This window comes from Solanum tuberosum, unplaced genomic scaffold (assembly GCF_000226075.1).
Source record: "Solanum tuberosum cultivar DM 1-3 516 R44 unplaced genomic scaffold, SolTub_3.0 scf00053, whole genome shotgun sequence".
Taxonomy (NCBI): Eukaryota; Viridiplantae; Streptophyta; class Magnoliopsida; order Solanales; family Solanaceae; genus Solanum; species Solanum tuberosum.
Genome location: NW_006238979.1, coordinates 554,628 through 575,330, shown reverse-complemented (window position 1 = coordinate 575,330; position 20,703 = coordinate 554,628). Strand labels below are relative to the sequence as shown.

At 35.7% G+C, this 20,703-nt stretch overlaps 2 protein-coding genes across 12 annotated transcripts in view; one reads left to right on the top strand and one right to left on the bottom strand.

Annotated features, from left to right (window-relative positions):
• The window catches only part of LOC102604029 (uncharacterized), a 21,516-nt gene extending 8,774 nt beyond the window's left edge, over positions 1-12,742 (bottom strand). For 4 of the 6 annotated variants that reach the window (XM_015307334.1, XM_015307331.1, XM_015307332.1 and 1 more), the window contains exons 1-2: positions 12,269-12,742; positions 9,824-10,184 (exon numbers count right to left, since the gene is read on the bottom strand). In XM_015307334.1, the coding sequence (XP_015162820.1) occupies positions 9,824-10,184; positions 12,269-12,322 (415 nt within the window). In that variant the 5' untranslated portion in view covers positions 12,323-12,742. Of the gene's footprint in view, positions 1-9,823; positions 10,185-11,639; positions 11,945-12,268 lie in introns of those variants that run through there. The other 2 variants (XM_015307336.1, XM_015307335.1) reach the window with 2 other exon arrangements.
• Positions 12,004-17,172, top strand: LOC102594964 (GPN-loop GTPase 3). Of its 6 annotated transcripts, none has more exons than XM_006344287.2 (10): positions 12,004-12,086; positions 12,859-13,003; positions 13,119-13,227; positions 13,344-13,425; positions 13,539-13,624; positions 14,790-14,893; positions 14,982-15,112; positions 15,194-15,287; positions 15,560-15,615; positions 16,822-17,172. In XM_006344287.2, exons 2-10 carry the CDS (start codon positions 12,959-12,961, stop codon positions 16,916-16,918), a joined length of 804 nt encoding a protein of 267 aa, XP_006344349.1. In that variant the 5' UTR covers positions 12,004-12,086; positions 12,859-12,958; the 3' UTR covers positions 16,919-17,172. The 6 variants fall into 6 exon arrangements, with proteins under 6 accessions (XP_006344349.1, XP_015162824.1, XP_006344350.1 ...); XM_015307338.1 differs by having other exon boundaries at positions 12,014-12,086; positions 12,914-13,003; XM_006344288.2 differs by having other exon boundaries at positions 12,014-12,086; positions 12,865-13,003.
• The last annotated feature ends 3,531 nt before the right edge of the window (positions 17,173-20,703 follow it).

Below are 20,703 nucleotides of genomic sequence, written 5' to 3'. Positions count from 1 at the left end.
ATTGAGACAATAAATCATCTCTTTCTACATTGTAGAGAGACTGTGAAGTTATGGCAGATTTTCATCAATTTAAGAGGCATAAGCTGGACTATGCCAAGGAGCATCAAAGAGGCTCTAGCTTGCTGGAATAGAGATGGGAATCAGTCGGGACACAGGGAGAGATGGAAGATTGTCCCAGCCTGCATTTGGTGGACTATATGGATGGAAAGGAACCAGAGATGTTTCGAAAACAAGAGTTGCTCTCTGCAGAAACTGAAGATGAACTGTCTAGTCCTTTTCTTTTTTTGGTGTAAACACGAATATCCTCAAGAAGAAGAGGATATTCCTAGTATTTTAGATTATTTATGAAGCTTAGTAGGGCCACCCCTCCCTCTGTAATTTTGTTGTAAGTATTACTGGAATACTTTTCTGAGTATTCCTTTTGTTCATAATACAAGTTACCTTTTTCAAAAAAAAAAAAAACAATTAATTTAAACTTGGAAAAATAAATAAATGTTCATATTTTCGAAATTCAAAAAATCAAAATAACTAAAAAAAAATATATTATTTTTTGAAATAGTTATGTGTCGTCCCGTTTATCCCATCCCATTCCATTCCGGTTCCGTTCCGGTCCGGTTCCATCCCGGTATATAGTGGGACGGGACAGAACCTACTATCCATCCCAGTAATTCTGGTCCGATTCATCCCGGTACCGGTCAACCCGTCCCGTTCCGGTCCGGTGCCCAGCCTTTACTGAGACTGAGCAGCATAGGTGTTTGTAAATGGTATATACCCCTTACCCAGAGCTGAACACAAATTTTTCACAATTTTCTCCCTCACTGACTCAAACCCCCTACCTCATTGTTAGATGAGGAGGGCCTTAACACTAAGCTATCAATTGTCATTTATAATGTCAACTTCAACGGCATACAGTTAACTAAATTTCTAATGTCATTTAATTATTTTAAAACTGAAGCGGATAGATTTTAAAGCATATCCTTTTGTTTTTCTAGTTGTCTATCCAAAATTGTAGTATGTCCATGTGTTGTTTAATTTACTTTTTTTATCAGGAAAAGATAAATTTCATTAATAAACTCAGTATCACGCTAGTGCTGAGAAAAGTAAGAAATATTGTTGAGAAGGTAAGGTTTTTTCTTTCTATAGCTGGTTGATCATAAACATGGTTCGTGGATTCGTAGATCGGGATATTAAAATATTCTTTATATAGGGGTATGAATCATTCCAAATAGCAAAGGACTTGCACCCAAGGGTGTGGCCTAGTGGTCAATGAAGTGGTTGGGTCTCAGGTTCAAAACTTAGTCGGAGACAAAAAACACTAGGTGATTCTTCCCATCTGTCCTAGCCTCGGTGAATAGAGTTACTAGAGTTACTTGGTACCTGTTGCTGGTGGGAGGTGACAGGTATCCCTTGGAATTAGTCGAGGTGTGAAAGCTGGTCCGGACACCACAGTCATAAAAAAAATAGCAGAGGACTTCTCTGGCTGAAAGAAATGGTACTATTGGGTGGAAAGGAGGAATTTAATGAGTAGAATGACAGTTAGCAAGAAAGTAATGTTGTGGCTATGTGATTTAATGCACACAGCGACAAGGACTACGGGAAAAGAATACATCTGGATATTAAATGATCAACTGCATCACTATTATTGTTCACAAAAGTATAACAAATATGGAAGATTCTTAAGCACTATAACTTTACAAGGGGAGAGGAGATCAGTCTTAATAGTTCATGAATTGTCTCCATACAAATGTTGGGGGGAATTACATCAAAAATTGAAAAAATTGTTCTGGAGATCGCAGATGTGCCGGCCAGGGAAACCCCACAGATTCAAACAACCTCTTACGTAGCTGCTATTAGTCTAAGCAAATGACAACCAAAGGAGGGGAGCATGGTTCTCAAATTACAAACTGATGACCATATTACCATTCCTTGATCAGTAACAATGTCAGAAACAGATATGCTCAACAGATGCCTGGTTGAAATCTTCACCGGAAATTCAGAAGTGCCTACACAATCGAATTTGTGTAGATGGGTTGCAGAAAAGTGGAATCTTAAGTGTGGTGTCCAAATCTATGATTTAAACGAGCTGCAGTTCCTATTTGAATTCCCCAACAAGAAAACGGCGGAAGTCATGCTTGGCCATTGGAGTTAGAAGAAATAACCTATTAACCTGAAATGGTAGTCACCCAAAACAGGTTGAGTACTGGCTGATAAAGCGTGTGATTGGCTATATATTAGGGTTATTGGTTAACCCCTTCAAATGTGGTCAAAGGAGGTCATAGTGGAAATTAGGATGAAGTGTGGTGGTTGGCTTGAAACTGAAGAAGAAACAAATGCTAAAAAAACCACCTTAAATGGGCAAGAATCAAAGCGAGGGACAATGGAGAAGATACCAAAGTGCATCGAGGTGGAGAATGATGGGTTGATCTTTAGCGTGAGCAGTTCAAAATATTGACGATGGAAGGAGACCTAGGGCTACAAGTTCTGTTAAGTCACTTTCAGAGACGACTAATATAGCTGGCAGGGTGGCAGGTCATGTAGGTACACATGGGGAGTCGTCCAAAGTTCAATTTGAACGACTAAGGCAGTGGAAGGGAACGTGTTGAATCCCCAAGCTGCTAACTAATTTCGGCCTCGCCCAAAATTTTATTAAGAGAAAGAGGCCTGGACCAGATCCTCTTCTATTTCTGATTCTTGGGGCCAATGCAGTTCTCCTGACGAGATCGAGCAAATTGCAAGGAGAGATTTGGGACATGCAGTTCCCTTGCATTGATGGATGTGATCGTACCAACTAAAGAAGATAGTCTTCGTCAGCAAGACTATTTCTCTCAGTTACAAATCGGGGAAAGCAGTGGAGTTTACACTGGAGAATAAGGATTAGAAGTTGAAGCTTTGAATATCGAATTTCTGGAGGATTACAATCAACACACCATTCAAGTCGAACAATCTCAATTCTGGCCAATTACTGAGGCACAAACCTCTTGACATCCAATTAGCTGAGTTAGAAACGTCTCTCTAGGTGCAATGCAACATAATGAGATTAAGTAAACGATTTGGGGTGGATTTTCAGGGGTGTGTATGGTAGGCATGGTTTTTGCTAACAAAATTGGACAAAAAGAGATGGGAAATTGGTTGCCAAAGCTCGGACATTGCTAAACAGAAGGGCAATCCCGAAATCTGGAACCTACAATTTGGAGTGAAGTTTAAAGAAGGAGAAGCAAGGAGGGCACAAAAATCTTCTGGTTCACAATGAAAATCAACATTATCTCATGGAATGTGCAGGATTGAACAACGTTGACAAAAGAAGGAATGATTAAATCTCTTTTCTAGGAATGGAAAGCAGATTTTTATTGTATACAAGAAACAAAGATGGAAGGGAGTGTGGGGAGGTTGTTAGGTTTTTATGTAGCAACAGGTGGGCTGATTATGTTAGTCTGGAGTCAAGTGGAAGGAGTGAGGGTATATTTATCATGTGGGACAAGAGGGTGTGGAAAGGGGAAATAGTGACCTGGGATCTACTCAATTTCTTGTAAACTGTCAAACCTCAGTAGAGATTTCTCTTGGTTCCTTTATGCTCCAAATAGTCAAAGAGAGAGAGATGAATTATGGTGGGAGAGGGCTGGCACCGGGGGATATGTGATGGGGATTGGGTGATTTGTGAGGACTTCAACATCACGAGATATGCCACAGAAAGAAAGAATAAAAGGAGTTTTTCCAGGGCAACGAGAGAATTCTAAGAAATCATAGAAGATTTGGAACTTATTAATCCTCCTCTACTCAGAAGTATACGTGGGGCAAAGGAAATCTTCACGAGTGTTCTTCAAAGATTAGATAGAGAAGACTCCTCAGAATGGGATGAAGAATTTAATAATATAAAACAGACTTTGTTGCCTAGATTAGATAGATTTCTCTTCTCCTTGGAATGGGCTTTTACTAAGTCCAAATTCAATTTTGATAATTGGTGGATAGAGGTGGTGGAAGGATTTAAAGAGAGTGGAGGGGTGGTCGAAATCTTTTGAAATATCAAGGAGGCCTTATTTTATCTTGGCTGGAAAACTTGAGTTGTTGAAATCCAAGCTGAAGGAGTGGAACATTGCTTATGGAGGGAATCTGAAGAAGAAAAAGACCATTCTTCTTATTCAAATTAACAGTTTTGATGTTATGCAGGAACAATGGCCACTAAATGAAAATGAGTTGCCGGAAAGGACATCATTACATATGGGCAAAAAATGAAGAGCTCTCATGGAGGCAGAGGTCTAGAAATTTATGGTTGAAGCAAGGAGATAAAAACACCAAGTTTTTCCAAAAAATGGAAAATTCCCATAGAAGATTCAATCATATAGATAAGTGGGTGGTATAAGGGAATCTAATAATTGATCTAGTAGGGATTAGGAACGAGATCGTGTCCTTTTATCAAAATCTCTACTCAGAAATAGAAAGCTGAAGACCTCAATTCTCCTATCAAGGTGGCCATAGAATTTCAGAAGAAGAAAAAGAACTCCTACAGTGTGAATTTGAAGAACAAGAGGCGGTGGAGAGTTTGAGACTTTGTGTAGCAAGTGCGGCTTGTGGCCCAGATGGATTCTCTATGGGCTTCTTTCATAAGTGTTGGTAGACTGTGAAAGATGTCATGAATACCATCAGGAACTTTCATTTCAATGAGTACTTTGAGAATAATTTAAATGCTTCCAATATTGCCCTCATCCCAAAAAAAAGTGGTGCTAAATGTTAGAATAGGAATAGGTATATATAATCCTACTTAGAACAGTAATAGGAATAGTATATAGTTTCCTACTTGGTAAATAATTGTATTGTATTATCTATAAATAGGGTTTCTACATAACAATGTAGATACACAATTCAATAATATTCTTCTCTAATATTTCTCACATGGTATCAGAGCCTCTATGATCTTGGTAGAGAATCAAAGAGCTTCCGCTGCTAACAGGTGACTACTACCCATATATGCCTCCCGTCTGGCCAACAATTATGTTAGCAAATGTTGGGTCACTGTGTATCTTTCGATGACTATTGTCTCATATCTAATTTGCATAGCACCGTGCATCTTTCCGGTGACTACTTTCTCATATCTTATTCGTGTACACCACTGTGTCATCTTTCTAGTGACTACTTTCTCATATCTGATTTGTGTAGCACCGTGCCATTTTTTCGGTGACTACTTTCTTATTTGTGTAGGGTCGTGCCATCATTCTGACCCTACCCATACAATTTCTCTTTTTCAGTAGGGTTGTGCCATCAATACGACTCTACCTATATAATTTCATTTTCCAGTAGGGTCGTGTCATTATTCCGACCCTACCCATGTAATTTTATTTTTTCAAATTGTGACCACTTTCAACCATCAAATCTAATAATTTGGAGCATGGGCATGTTCTGACAAGTTTTACGGTGACTTCTTGTTTATGATCTACTCATCCCTTGGTTTCGAGATGATCCATATATTTTAAATCAAATTTCCAGAACTTCCTGTTTCAAATTTACTTTTGCCAAAAAAACGGTATACTAGATATTTGTGTTGGATTGCGGTGATACTTTCACTCTCGTGGTAAAATATTATATGTCCACCTTTTTTTTCTATCTATGATTTTCGTCCTCCATTGGCCTTTTAATCTGGACATTAAGAATGTTTTTCTCTATAGTGATCTCAAGGAAGAAGTCAATATGTAGCAACCACCTGATTTGTTACTCAGGGGGAATCTGATTTTGTTACTCAGGGGGAATCTGGTAGCCTTGTATGTCAATTGTGGAAGTCACTCTATGGTTTGAACTAGCCTTTTCAAGCTTGGCTTGGAAAGCTCAACACTGTTATTTAGGAATTTATCACTCTGTGTTTTATCGACATTATGCATCAAATCCAATATTTCATGAAAAGACCAAGCACATTGAAATTGATTGTTATTATGCATCAAATCCAGTATTTCAAGAGAAGAGTAAGCACATTGAGATTGACGGTCAATTTTGTGAAGTCAAGTGATCAACTTACAAATATATCACCAAACCCGTCATCGATCCTCATATTAATTACATTTGTAACAAGCTAGGTACATGTGACTTGTATGCTCTAGCTTGAAGGGGAGTGTTAGAATATAAATAAGTACATATAATCTTACTTAATAGGCATTATGGCCATGCGATTTCATCTCATGATGAAATCAGCGTTTGGACATGCAATTTTACGCTGATTTCATCTCATGATTTCATATCATGAGATGAAATCCCAAATTCTCCAAAAATCATGATTTGAAAATTTCAAATTGTGATTTGGGATTTTTTAAATATAAAAATTGACCTACAAGTTTATATTTTGTAAAAAACCCACATTTAATTTATATATATCTACTAGCCATTTGTTTCATATGTAAATAAAATTTATAATTCATATCATTACTTTTTAAACCGTTTATATCTTATATAATGATTATTCTCGCCAATATAAAATTTATTTTTATTTCAAATCAATTTTTAATTTACCATTTATATTCACCAAATTAATTGTTTTTTATCAAATTTATCACTACTTCATTCAAATCAATGTTTAATAAAAAAAATGTTTCATCATTATATTGAGTGGACAAGACTAACCACTGTGACATTAATTGAAAATATAATTTTCTTAGTTGCTAACTACTTGAACACTACAACTTATGTTCAATTTTATTTTTTTATTGAATTAAGGTTTGATCAATAAGTGGTGTATTTTCTTTAGAATAGTTTTTTGATAGTATATTATGCGATTTTATAAGCTTTTGCTTTTTTGGTAAGATTGTATAAAGAATTGGGACAATTTTAATAGTTTTACCAACTATGGGGTTTTATGTTTCTGAGAAAACATACGATAAAAAAAGTCCAAATTGCATGTCCAAACAAAACTTCAACTTCATCTCATGATTTCATATCATAATTTCAAATCATGATTTCATATTGCATGGCCAAACGGGCCCTTAGAATAGTGATAAGAATAGGAATAGTATATAATTTCCTACTTGATAAAGGATTGTATTGTAGTGTTTATAAATAGGATCTCTGTGTAAGAATGTAGATACACAATTCAATTATATTCTTCTCCAATATTTCTCACACTAAGGAACTCAAGGACTTCAGACCTATTACTTTAATAGGAAGTGTGTACAAGATTATTTCAAATCTATTGCCAAAGACGTTGAAGAAGGTGGCATATAAGCTGGTGAATGGGTATACCCTTGTACTATTGAAAATAGTTTAAATATACCCCTCGTTATACTTTCGGACTAAATATACTCCTCCCATTATACTTTCAGGCTAAATATACCCTTGTAACTAACAGAGGGACACATGGACGACTAGGATTAAAAGAACCATTCAATTTAAAATAGATCCAATTCAGATATAACCCGTCCCACCCCAATAAATAACATAACCTAATCAATAACATTGTTCATGCCCCTAATTAAGTTCTCTCCAGCAATAAAAGTTACAGATAATTTTTGTTTTTCCTCATTTCCTGCAGTAGTACAAAATTGTTCATGCCTCCGTGTAAAAGGATATCGCAACAAATGTGTGTGTATGATGTCCTCGGGTTACAAGCTGATAGGGCACTAATAGAATAGAAAGGAAACAAAATCCTAATTCAATTCAAGGTTGTCCTACAATAACTCCTACAACCCACTTTCAGCAATAACTCATACGTAGAAGTTGAACCACAGAAAAGAAGAGAGGAAATAGAGTAGCCGGTGAACCGGTGGGCAAGTAGGTTTCTTTGTTTGAAAGATAAATTGGGTGGGTCAATGTTATTGATTAGGCCGGATTATATTATTGGGGCGAGGTGGGTTATATCCGAATTAGATCTATTTTAAATTGAATAGTTCTTTTAATCCCTCTGTTAGTTATATGGGTATATTTAGCCCGAAAGTATAACGGGAGGGCTATATTTAGCTCGAAAGTATAACGAGGGGTATATTTAAATTATTTCCAATAGTCCAGGGGTATATTTGGACCTTTTCCATTTTTAAGAGGAAGACAAATCATGGATGCTTCTTTGATTGTCAATGAAAATGTGTGAATACTAGAGTAAAAGGGCGAGAATCTGGTGTTCATTGTAAGCTTGATATTGAGAAGACCTATGATCATGTTAACTTAACTGGGGTTTCCTTTTCAAGGTGATTGAAGATATGGATTTTGGCAGTAAGTGAATCAACTAGACAGCTTTTTGTATCGAGACAATCAGGTTTTCTATTTTGGTGAATGGCTCCCCAAAAGGCTTTTTCTCTTCTCAGAGAGGTTTGAGACAAGGTGGTCGTTTATCACCTTTCTTATTCCTCTTTGTCATGGAAGGTTTGAATCAAATGCTAAAGTGTGCAAGCTGCAATGGCTGGTTAAAAGGTTTCAATGCTTCTAACAAGGGAAGGGAAAATGTGGAAATCACACATCTTCTTTATGCATCTATTCTTTGATTTTTTTTGTGAGGCAAAGGCAAAACCCTTAAGATATCTTAGGTTAATTCTAGTCATGTTTGAGGCAGTCTCCAGGCTTCATGTGAATTGGAGGAAGAGTATGATTTATCCAACCAAAGAACTGGAGGATATTCAAACCATGGCAGCCATTCTGGGATGTGCGGTAGGCTCCCTACCCACTGTTTGATTTGGTTCGAAAAATATTGCTCTTGAATTATTCAATGGGATGGTAGATAGCTATGAGAAGAGACTGACAAGCTTTGGTCAACATTGTTCTAGATGCTTTACGCACTTATGTGATGTCTTTGTTTCCTCCACCTCGAAATGTAAGGGAGAAAACTGATGCGCTGAGAGGAATTTCATTTGACAAGGCAACAAAGACAATCAAGTTAGCCACTTAGCAAATTGAAAATCCTCAATTACTAGCAAGGAGAGAGGTTGTTTGTGCATTAAAAATCTGAAGGCTCAAAACATCAATCTATTGCTAAAGTGGTTATAGAGATATAATCTGGGGGGAAATGCTCTAAGGAGAAGAGAAATCAGCCAAATATGAGCAAGATGGGATGTGGTACTCAAAAATTTTAAATTTTTTTTTGCAACCCCTACCTCCCACCACCACACCCTAGGACACCTCCCACCCACACCCAAAAAAGTTTTATAAAAATTTCCAAAAAAAAAATTTCCCCCACCCCCCATTTTTTATATTTTATTTTCAAAAATAAATTGTGCAATTAGGAATTTTGATGATAAGAGAGTGATATATGGGTATATATGGATTCTCATGTTTACCCATTTTGTCTATATTTGTATGAGCTTAAATAGGTTGAAGTCCATATTTACCCATTTAAAAAAATATGAGTGATACATTTAGTTTAATATGGGGAAAATGGTTCCATTTCACTTATATGGGCTGAAATTGCCACCCCTACACGTGGGGTCTGGGGAGGATAGTGTGTATACAGACCTTACCCGTACAAGGTAGAGAGGTTGTTTCCAATAGACCCTCAAGGAAAGTAAAAGCATTACAAAGAAGTTTGAAAAAAGAAAACAACAAGAGTGAAGAAGCCTAGACAAAATGCTAAAGAAAGCATGACAAAGCATACTAAAAAAGAACGGTAAGATATTGATAACTTCGACTAATATATTGATTCAGCTGCCACCTGCAAAAGACAATATATCTCATGGAAAGAGTCAATCAATTCAGTAAGATATTGTTAACTTTGACATGAAAAACAAGCTAAAATCAGAGAAATTTCATGGGAAAAATTAGAAGCCAAAGCTCATGGATCAAGCAAAAAGAAGCTTGATAACCAAGTTAAAGAAAACGAAAAAATCAAGATGAATCCACTAACTCAAGTAAAAGAGTAAAAACTTGCCTTTAAAGAAATTTTCTAATAAAAAACATTTCTTTGCAATGATAAGCCCTGCTTTCTGAGGTTCCTTCTGGAAAAGCAATTGTAGAAGTTGTCCAACTAAGGGCTTTTTTAGAGGCTTAGACCTCAATAAAGTCATGAATAACTCGCGTTGATTACGTGGTGTTATAGACCTCATCTCTGCGACTGCATTAGAAAGCCAAAGCCGACACTCAGATCGCCCTTCCACCAACATCAGTGACCAGATGACTGATTCTAGCTCATTCAGAAGAGCTTTTCTCTGCTCAACTGATTCGTCAGTTGCATTTTCCTTCCAAGATGGTTGAGATAGAAATAACTGAAGCATTTTATCTGAAAAATCACACTGGCGTAGGCGCAGGTTAGTCCAAATTATGTTTTCAATGAATACAAAAATGGTGGTAAATCAAAGAGTTCAGTTTTAAGGAGAGAACTAAGGACAAACTCAAACCTCAAAATCTTATAGAACATGTATTTCCCATACTTGAATCTAAACACACATCTCACTGGGCTGTAGAGCACCACTCAATAGTATAATACAGGTCTACAGGAAATCTCACAAGACAAGGGTGAAGATGTGTCATTCATTTTGAAGTGACAGCAGTTGTATATAGGTAATAGTACTAAGGAGAGGGTTAATATAAGTATATAACTAGATAAACAAGTAGTTTGCATTGATTCCATTTGTTTGGCCTCATACTTAACCATTTTATTCTTTACTTTCAGAGCTAAAAGAGCAAAACCTGAGACCTTAACAACTAGCATAAAATAGTTAAACTAAAATTATATAGTCAAATTCTAGTTAAATATCCCATCCCATCCCAACTAGTTTGGGATTGAGATGTAATCAATTCTATAACGATTGATTTAAAAGAAAAAAGAAAGAGCCAGTCAATGTGAAATTAGTCCTTGGGGTTATGAAGCAATGATTTTTTGAGTGAACAATGAACAGAACTAACCTGCATCGGATTATTGACGAATTAGGGTTTTTGGATAGGAAAAGGAAAAAAGGGGGAGGGGGAGGGGTTTCAGGTATAAATTTGAGGTCAACTCAAAACCCTAACCACCATTGATATTATTTTGCAGTGAATCTTCTAATACTTATCTCAACAAGTAAGTATCACCGATATGAATGTTTTTCTTCTATTGTGTCATAACTTTACCTATGCCTACATTCATACCACGAATTTGTAGATCTTTGGATACAACTTTCTTCCATGTTATTTGTCTCTACCTGTCCTCTTTTAACGCCTTCACTGCCATAGCTTCACACTAATGAACCAATGCATCTGTAGGTTCGACACAAAACATGTCCAAACCTTCTCAAGCGACCTTTTTGCATTTTATCTTCAATATATCCTACTTGCGCCTTCCGGTGAATTTGTTCATTTTTAATCCTTAAGGACATATCAGTCATTATGTCAAAAAAAATTATTATGGATTAGCACTTTTTAACCAAACACATCAACTGTTTATTATCGATTACAACACTTGTATCCAAATACGTAATTGTTCATATAAAATCAGTTTCAAGACTAAAAGTTGATTTGTCAACACTAAATGCTTATCAGCTACTTCCATTCAGGCAACACAAACAGGCTCCGAGTGCTCAACCAAGTTCCTTGTTAGTGTTTCCCATATTTAGGGTAGTATCTTACAACAACCCAGTCACTTGACTTTATGGAAAACTGGAAGTAAAAGAAAATGCAGGAAAATGAGGTTCCGTTATTCATGTAGAAAAAATCTCAAGAAAATGCTACTAATAATTCATTTTAAAAATGTCCGGAATGATGGTATCAACCTGAGGAAATAAAACGCTCTCTCTTAGTACTCGAAGTTATCAGCTACTATCACATTTCAGCTACAAAGCTTAGAAAGCTTGAAACCACCAAAGTCCAAATACAGTTATATATATTCACAAAGAAGAAAGATAGAGTATGTGGAAGCAGGAAGTAAGAGTTGATGCCGAAAACAAAAACAATGGATTGAAGAGGAAAGGAGAAAACAAATGTTTTACCTGAAACGATATCGGAGACGGAGGAAATTGAAGGCCAACGTTTACTCACTATGGTTCGTTTTCTAAAAGCATAACCGACCCGAATAGGTTGTGGGCTTGAAGAGGGCCCAGCGGCCCAGACCAAATAAAATCAGCTATATATTTAAAGCTTTTTGACGCGGTACAGAAAAAGAGGGGCTGGCTAAAAGGTGGAAGACGAGGAAGACTTCCTATTTCTCTCTGCAATTTCTGGTAACTTCTTGATTCTTCTTTCTACAAAAAATATATATATGTCTATTTTTTATGGTTAATTAAATCTCTTTCTGTGTTATTTGTTATGTATCTTCTTTTGCTGGTACCATTTTTCTTCGCGATCAATTGTTTGTTGGGTTTCTGAAATCAATAAGAGATTGGAATGTCTTATACATACATACCTCAAAATAAAAATACAAGTATTGAGTAGTTTGTTCTTGATGCGAGACCTTCATATACACAGTTGAGTGAATGTCGGTTCACTCCCAAACTCTATTTTCTTTACCTGCTAGAATCTTCTTCCCCTTTCCCTCACATCCCAACAATCACGCCTCAGTTTGTCTGTTGTGCTACTTTTTTCTTTATCCAAAGTCAGTTTAGCTGAGGTATGTGGTAAAGCTGCTATAAAACAGGTAGTTTCATAAAAAAGGGAACTTTTCATTGTTACATAACAATGAATTTAGTTAGCCATACTATATAATAAAATTTAAGTGACAATCAAAATAAACATTGTATTTAAAGTTTTAACTAACAATACAATACAACCATACAAAACAAGCTGTAGAGCTTGCAGGGGCTGTTATATGAGCCTATTTCATAGAAATTCTTTTTAGCAGTTTTCAACTATACTTTTTTTTTCTTTTTGACTCTATTAATGGGTAGTTCAGGTGATATTATCATGTTTCTTTTCTCGTGATTATGCTTATGGGACATGCTGATGTACTAAGCTTCTTGTTCGCGGCTGGTGTGTGGTGTGCAACATACATGTTAGTTGCAGTTCTTGGCGTCTTTCAGATTTTCAGTTTTCTCAGAACCTGTGTCTTCAGTTGATCTCTTGGCCACGTGTAGAAGGAACATAAAAGGGAGTGATCATGGGCTATGCACAGTTGGTTATTGGCCCTGCCGGCAGTGGAAAGGTGATACCTGAATTATATTGTTTCATGTTAGTTGTTACTGTAATGGACTTACCCTTGCTTTATACCTGGATGTCCTGGTATGGTTAGTTTCAGCTAGACTACATTTTTTTTACAGTCCACTTACTGCTCGAGTTTGTATCAACATTGTGAGACCACACGACGCACTATCCATATTGTGAACCTAGATCCTGCTGCAGAGAATTTTGACTATCCAGTGGCTATGGGTGAGTAGAGATGAAGCATTTTAAGTTATTTGGGTGGAGATAAATTATTTTAAGTAATTAGTTTGCTCTCTATATGTGTCTTAATTCTAGAATTAACTTACTGATATTTGCTGCAGACATCAGAGAGCTCATCTCGCTGGATGATGTTATGGAAGAACTTGGTTTGGGACCAAATGGTGGCCTTATGTATTGCATGGAGTATCCTTCCCTAAAAGATTGTCGTTTTTTGAGTCCCAGTTCTAATGAATGGAAACTTTAACATTCTATTTTTGTCCCTGATTAAATTTGTAATCCCTTGATGGTGATCTCAGACATCTTGAAGAAAATTTGGACGAGTGGCTAACAGAAGAGTTGGAAAACTACTTGGATGATGACTACCTAGTCTTTGACTGCCCAGGTACTTGTACTTTTCCCCTCTCATAGTTGTTGTTCTTATTAGCAGTAGTACAATCATCATATAGGTATGTAATATTTTTCCTTTACACATTTACTGCTAACTCTCATGTGTAGACCTACAGAATTTTATTAGCAGTAGGCTAAGATACTAACCTAGAATATTACTAACATAACTTCATGTAAGTAAATACTCTGGGGACGTAGGATGGTGGACCATCTCGGAGAGTTTGACTAGCAGCTGTGTTTTTCCTTAAAATTGTCTTTACATATGCTTGCCATTTAGATAGTTCATGGAATAAAATCAAGGGCTAGCTGTTTCTTGTTAAATGACTTTGGAATGTTGTACTACTGCACACATTTGTATCGAAGCATCTGAATTGATTTTGAGATACTTGTCTAATTCTTATTGCCATGTTCATGTCCATGACATCCCTCCTTGTTTCTCGTGAGTATATTATCAGTGAATGAATATTGTATGCTCAGATATATACTCTTGATGATTAGTCAAGGATAGATTCATGTTGACTGATCTTAGAAGCTGATTGCATATCCTGTTGCTGGGTAGTAGACAGTTGTTTTAGTAAAAGAAAAATTAGTGAGATGAGAGAGAGTTTGAGATTCTGTTATCTGTTCTGTCGTACTTCCAATATTGAGATAATGGGTTATGCAACTTACGAGATTAAGAAGCTTCTACTCTATTGGACAATGATGGAGCAATCTTAGATATGAGATGAGAACTTAAGATTTTGTTATTTGTAAATGCATTACTTAAGGCTCACATCAAACTGAGAACCTCCTACCTTTTCCACTCATTGGGCTCCATCTTTCTATCCCAAGGAAATAGTTATGGTGTTTTCTCTCTTTCTCTTGTCAAGTCACTGAAGATTAAATATGATCAAGCAATTCATATTAGTTCAGTGCACTCATGTAATTCCTACTTAACTCAGGAAAAGTACTTTCAAGTTTCCCAACTGTATTTCTACATTGTTATATTTTTGCTCTTTGGACATTTGTCTCCTGATTATGACTACCCACTATCTAAACTTCTACACTGACCAGTAGTCTTGTCTCTTAACAAACATATTTGTAGAAAGATATGCACAGATGCACTCACAGACACATAGACACATATATATAAAGATTACTTACTTCTCATCATTATATAGGCCAGATTGAGCTTTTCTCACATGTTCCTGTGCTGAAGAACTTCGTGGAACACCTAAGGCGTAAAAATTTTAATGTTTGTGTTGTATATTTACTTGATTCTCAGGTGCGTGGTCTTTACAAGTTGAATCTCTTCTTCTTTTTTCCCTCCCCTTCTGTTGTCCATGGATGTTCATGTTCTTTTGCTATCTCAGTTTATTACAGATGTGACCAAATTCATAAGTGGTTGTATGGCTTCACTCTCTGCTATGGTTCAACTTGAACTACCCCATGTTAACATACTCTCAAAAATGGATCTTGTGACAAACAAAAAGGAAGTTGAGAAGTTAGTCCTACTATAACCATCTTCTCTATGTCTTTGGCCCTTCATTGTTTTAGAGTTTATTAAAATATATTTTTCCTTTAGTTACTTGAATCCAGAGCCGCATCTGTTACTGGCAGAATTGAATCAGCGAATGGCTCCACAATTTCAAAAGCTTAACAAATCATTGATTGAAGTGGTAAGCTCTGATAGTTATGATGTTTCCAAGAATTTGTGTATTAGTTATTGAATTGACTATCATGTCTTTTGTACCTCATTATTCTCTTTTACATTGGTACTTAATGACAACTTAAAGAGGTTCTTTCTCCTAAGTTAGATACGAGATTGTATAGGCTCGTAGGATATGCCTTGTCTGCCACTGATTTCGCTGTACTTGACTCATGGCTTTTTTCTAATGAAAAGATATAAGAAGAAAGTGATTCGTAATGGCTGTTATTTTCTTGTGTACAGGTGGACCAGTACAGCATGGTGAGCTTTATCCCTCTTGACCTGAGAAAAGAGAGCAGGTAATATACTCGGGTGGTAAATTTGAGTAGGCATTTGGCCATAGAAACCAAAATAAATTACGTTATGTTTGATTATACGTTTTTCAAACAATATGAGGAATAATGTTAATGTTTGAGTGTACTTTTCCTAAATAAACATGAAATATGATTTATACCAATTTCTAAAAACTAGCAAAATCACTCAACTTGACTAATAATATCTCAAACAACTCTTTAAGGGGTCGTTTGGTAGAGTGTATTAGGAAAATAATGCATGTATTAGCCTTGTGTATTACTAGTACCTTTTTTGTAAATAATTTTTTTAATGCAATACATACTATTTTTAATGCATCAAACCAAACAATGCATTAAAATAATCTATATATAATTAATGCAAGCGTAACTAATACATGCATTGTTAATGCAAGCATTACTAATATATTCTATTTAGCATTATTCTTATACACTCTACCAAACGATCCCTAACTGCATTACCCTGTGTTTAAATGATTCTGGTCCAGCTTTCTAGTTGGTGATTATAATGACATTGTAAAAGCTAGCAAAAGAATTTTATTCCTAAAACTGCTCTACACCACTAGGTGCATACCACTACGATTATACCAGCTTTTCTTGTACACAATTTCATAGATTTTTTGAAAGGAAAAAAATGCTAATTAACAAAAACACTGGCAGAAATAGAACTGGATTATGCATTTATCAGATATGAACAGAGAAGATATTCTTGAAAAAAGTGAATATTTTTTATGGTCAGATGGGTCCTTAGCATATTCTACATGGGAAGCAGAGGTTTGTTTGGCCCGTAGATTGAATTTTAAAGCTTGATTTACTTATGGAAAATATGAATTTATTGATGTTTTTAGTGTCTCGATTCTGTCAATGTGTACCTGGTGCTCATTTTTTCATTCCCTGCTTCCTGTTCTGGGTTCTCATAGTAGTGTTGTCAAATAACAATGTGAAGTTGACAGTAGAGTGATATATGTGCGTCTAGTGTCCAGATATTAGCCTTTTCTTATTGAAATTGCTTGGTTGGTAAACTTATGAGTACAAAGAACTTTCTGACATTAGGGATACATACATTAGATGTTTGAACCACCAGTAGAATGATAACTCATTTGTGCGAATGTGTATGTACATAGCCTGTTGAAAGGCACCTTTTGTGCTATGTAGTCTTAATGACCAAGACCAATGTTCTCTACCATTTTGCAGCATACAGTACATCTTATCTCAGATTGACAACTGCATCCAGTATGGAGAGGACGCTGATGTAAAGGTTAAAGATTTTGACCCAGAGGAGGACGATTAAAAGTTATTTTTCTTGACTCATTCTAAAATCAACAAGTTCTATTGAACTGTTGCTTTGGCAGGTGGTGAAAATGTATTAACAAGCGTCTTTTATGAGACTTACCTTTTTTGAGCTTCTGCTCATTAATTTTCTTCTGCATTATAACATGTTTCGAGGTAAAAAGACTGCTGTTCGCTGGAAATTTTCCCAGTTTCAAATCACAGCTTGTTGGACATTACGTTTTAGTAAAATTTCTCTTCTTTCTTTTGGGCTGATCGGATGATTTTCTACCCTCTTAGGGTTTGTTGGTTGTTGGTTAGAGTTATGTAGGGATCAGTTATGCATGGTATAGTTATTTCATTTTTTATCTTGCATAAAATTATATAATACGTTCTCTCACAACTTGTATATGTATTTGTTACTTTCTAAACTAACCAAACACTGTCTTTGGCATGTTCAATTTCATATATAGCTTATTTATGGTAGCAAACATGATACAAATTATCTAGGATTTAATGCACGGATAAATAAGCTCCTAACCAGCAATCAAACGATCTCTTTTGACTGTTTGATGTTTGTTATTACTTCTAGTAGCCAGGAAACTAGGAAATGGGTGGTGAGTCAATAGGAAACGAAGGTAGAACTTAAAAGATTGGTGTGCCCATAGGGGTGTGTTTGGTACTTGGGAAAATGCTTTTATATTTTTTTTGTTTGGTTGGTTGGTTAAACCTTTTAAATAAAACTTTTTAAAGAAAAATGACTTGCTTAAAATTAAGGGAAAGACGTTTATAATGAAAATAGATAAAATAAGTTTCATAGACTTTTCCCAATGATTGTCTTCTCCATTTGTGTAGGAGTGGAATTCAAATTTATTCCTAGAGACCATTGTGTTTTCTTAGGTTGAAGGGTTTAATGTGACACTAATTCGATATTTTTTTGTTATAAATATGCTTAAGTAATTAAAAGGGAAAAACAAAAATGAGGATAAATCTAGTACAATTATATTACCTAACATATAAATTATTGTAGCTCACTTGCCTTAAACATATACACAAAAAGATGCTTTGTCCATGTTTAAACTATGGACTTATGGGAAGATAGCAAAATCTTGAACGAAATCAGTCAAGAATAACATGTATTATATCATAACATGCGATAAAATATTATTTAGATGTTCAAGGAATGATGTTTTTGTTTCCTTAGTTGATGGAATTAAAAAAAACGATTTATGAAACTAAATAAAAGTATTTATGTTGTAAAACAAAGGTGAATGGCCGGATGCCACATGGAGCCCACCAACTTAAGGACTTTCATCACTTGTTATGGTGTAAGGCAAAGATGCATGTCATGTGGGAACCACCCTTTGGAGGACTACCATCACTTGACCAATTAATGGCCAAGTTATACATTTATACATAAGCTTATGGCTATAAATAAGCGGCTATAAATAGCCACTACATTTACGAATGAATATATACATATTGAAATACAATACTCTCTATCTCTTTTGCTTGTGTACTCTCTATTGTTCTTCTTTTCAATTTAGTTAGTTAATCTTAGTTTGCTAAGTAGTTATTTTATAACACATTATCAGCACGAGATAGGTAAAAAGGGTAAGGATTTTATTTTTCTAAAAATGTCTAATAATTCTAAACTTGAATTTGTTGCCTTGGATATATCGGGCAAATGGTACTTGTCATTGATACTAGATGCTGAAATCCACCAGGATGTGATGGGCTCTAGTAGACACCATCAAAGATAATAACTAGGCATCCAACCAAGATCGTGTCAAAGCAATGATATTTCTCCGCCACCATCTTGATGAGGGGTTGAAAATGCAATACCTCACTATTAAAGACCCCCTTATATTGTGGAATAATTTGAAAGATAGATATGACTACCTGAAGTTGGTCATTCTTCCACAGACGCGTCATGATTGGTTCAATTTGAGGTTACTACACTTTAAAGTAAAACTGAATATAATTCTTCCATGTATAAAATTATATCACAGTTAAATTTATGCGGAGAAGATGTCACTGAACATGCTAAGCTTGAGAAAACATACTCCTTATTTCCTCCCGTGAACATGCTCTTGCAATAGCAATATCGAGAAATGGATATTAAAAAATATTCTGAATTACTTTCACACCTTCTTATTGTTGAACAACATAACGACCTGTTGATTAAAAAATCATGAAAGTCGGCTCGTTGGTTTTATGTCACTCTCTGAAGTGAATCAGGCAAATTATCACCCGCGAGAAAGAGGTTGTGGCTCCGATCATGGCTGTGGCCCCGGTCGTGGTCTTGGTCATAAAATAAATTATAATTATGATGGTCGTCTTGCACCAAAAAATGACCAGCAGGATAAAAGGAAGGCTGAAAGACAAGAAGTGATGCAAAAGAAAAATTCAGAAAGTGTATGTCTTAGATATGGAGGAATGGGGCACTGGTCACATACCTATCGATCATCTAAGTGTATGGTTCAGCTCTATCAGACATCCTTGAAAAAGAGTGATAATAATCCAGAAACAAACTTTATCTCTAAAGATAATGTTGAGCCCATACATAAGATGGATAATAATGCAGAAGCAAATTTCATCTATGAAGATAATGTTGAGCCTATGCATCTGGATGTAGCTGATTTCTTTCTATTCCCTGAAGGAAAAACGATCAGTGACGAGCCCGCGATAATCTAGATAATTTCCTTTTCTGTTTGCTTGTACTAGTCGGTATGTTTATGTTTTTCTAATCCCTGTTAATATAATAGCCATGTTTAATAGTGATATTTTACTTTGTTTATATATTTTTTGAAAAAATATGGATATGCCCCAAATTTTGTTTGGATCAATAGTCGATCATGCGGATATTTGTGTAGTTGACAGTGGAACAACACATGCCATATTTAAAGATGAGAGATATTTTTCTTACTTGCTTAGAAGAAAAGTAAATGTTACTACAATTTCTGGTAATTCGAAATTGATTGAAGGCTTCGAAAGAGCTATTATATTTCTTCCTAAGGGGACAAAACTTGTTATAGAAGATGTGTTGTTCTCTTCTAAATCCCCAAGAAACTTGCTAAGTTTTAAAGATATCCGCCGAAATGGATATCATATTGAAACGCTAAATGAAATGAATATTGAATACCTTGGTATAACCAAGAATGTCTTAGGCCAGAAATGTGTTTTGGAGAAATTACCAACCTTATCTTATGGCTTATATTATGTAGAAATTAGCACAATCGAAGCACATTCGATCGTAAATCATAAGTTTACTAATTTAAATGTGTTTGTGCTATGGCATGACCGAATAGGCCATCGTGGATCAATAATGATGAGACGAATCATTGAAAATTCAAATGGACATTCGTTAAAGAACCTGAAGATTCTTATGAGTGATGAGTTTTCATGTGTTGCTTGTTGTCAAGGCAAATTGATTGCTCACCGCTGAAGGTTAACATTGAATCCCCTCAATTTTTAGAATGTATACATGCAGCTATATGTGGACATATTTGTAACAACCCTAAAAACGAACTAGTGAAACTAGAGCCTCACATGTGAGTTTGGAGTTGAGAACTTGATGAAATGATGAGAAATGATAGTGACGTCCGGAAACTAGTCGTTCGAACTAGTGAGTTGTAAGGGTCTTGTCGTTGAAGTTTGGAGTGTTGTTTAAGGACTTAAGGGGTTGATTAGCTAGTTGATTAATCACCTTTATAAGCTAGCAAGACCTTAAGCTAGGTCATGAAATCATTTAGAACCGAGACCCTCAAAACAGTCCCCTAAAAACAGTTTTTAGTTTTAAGTTAG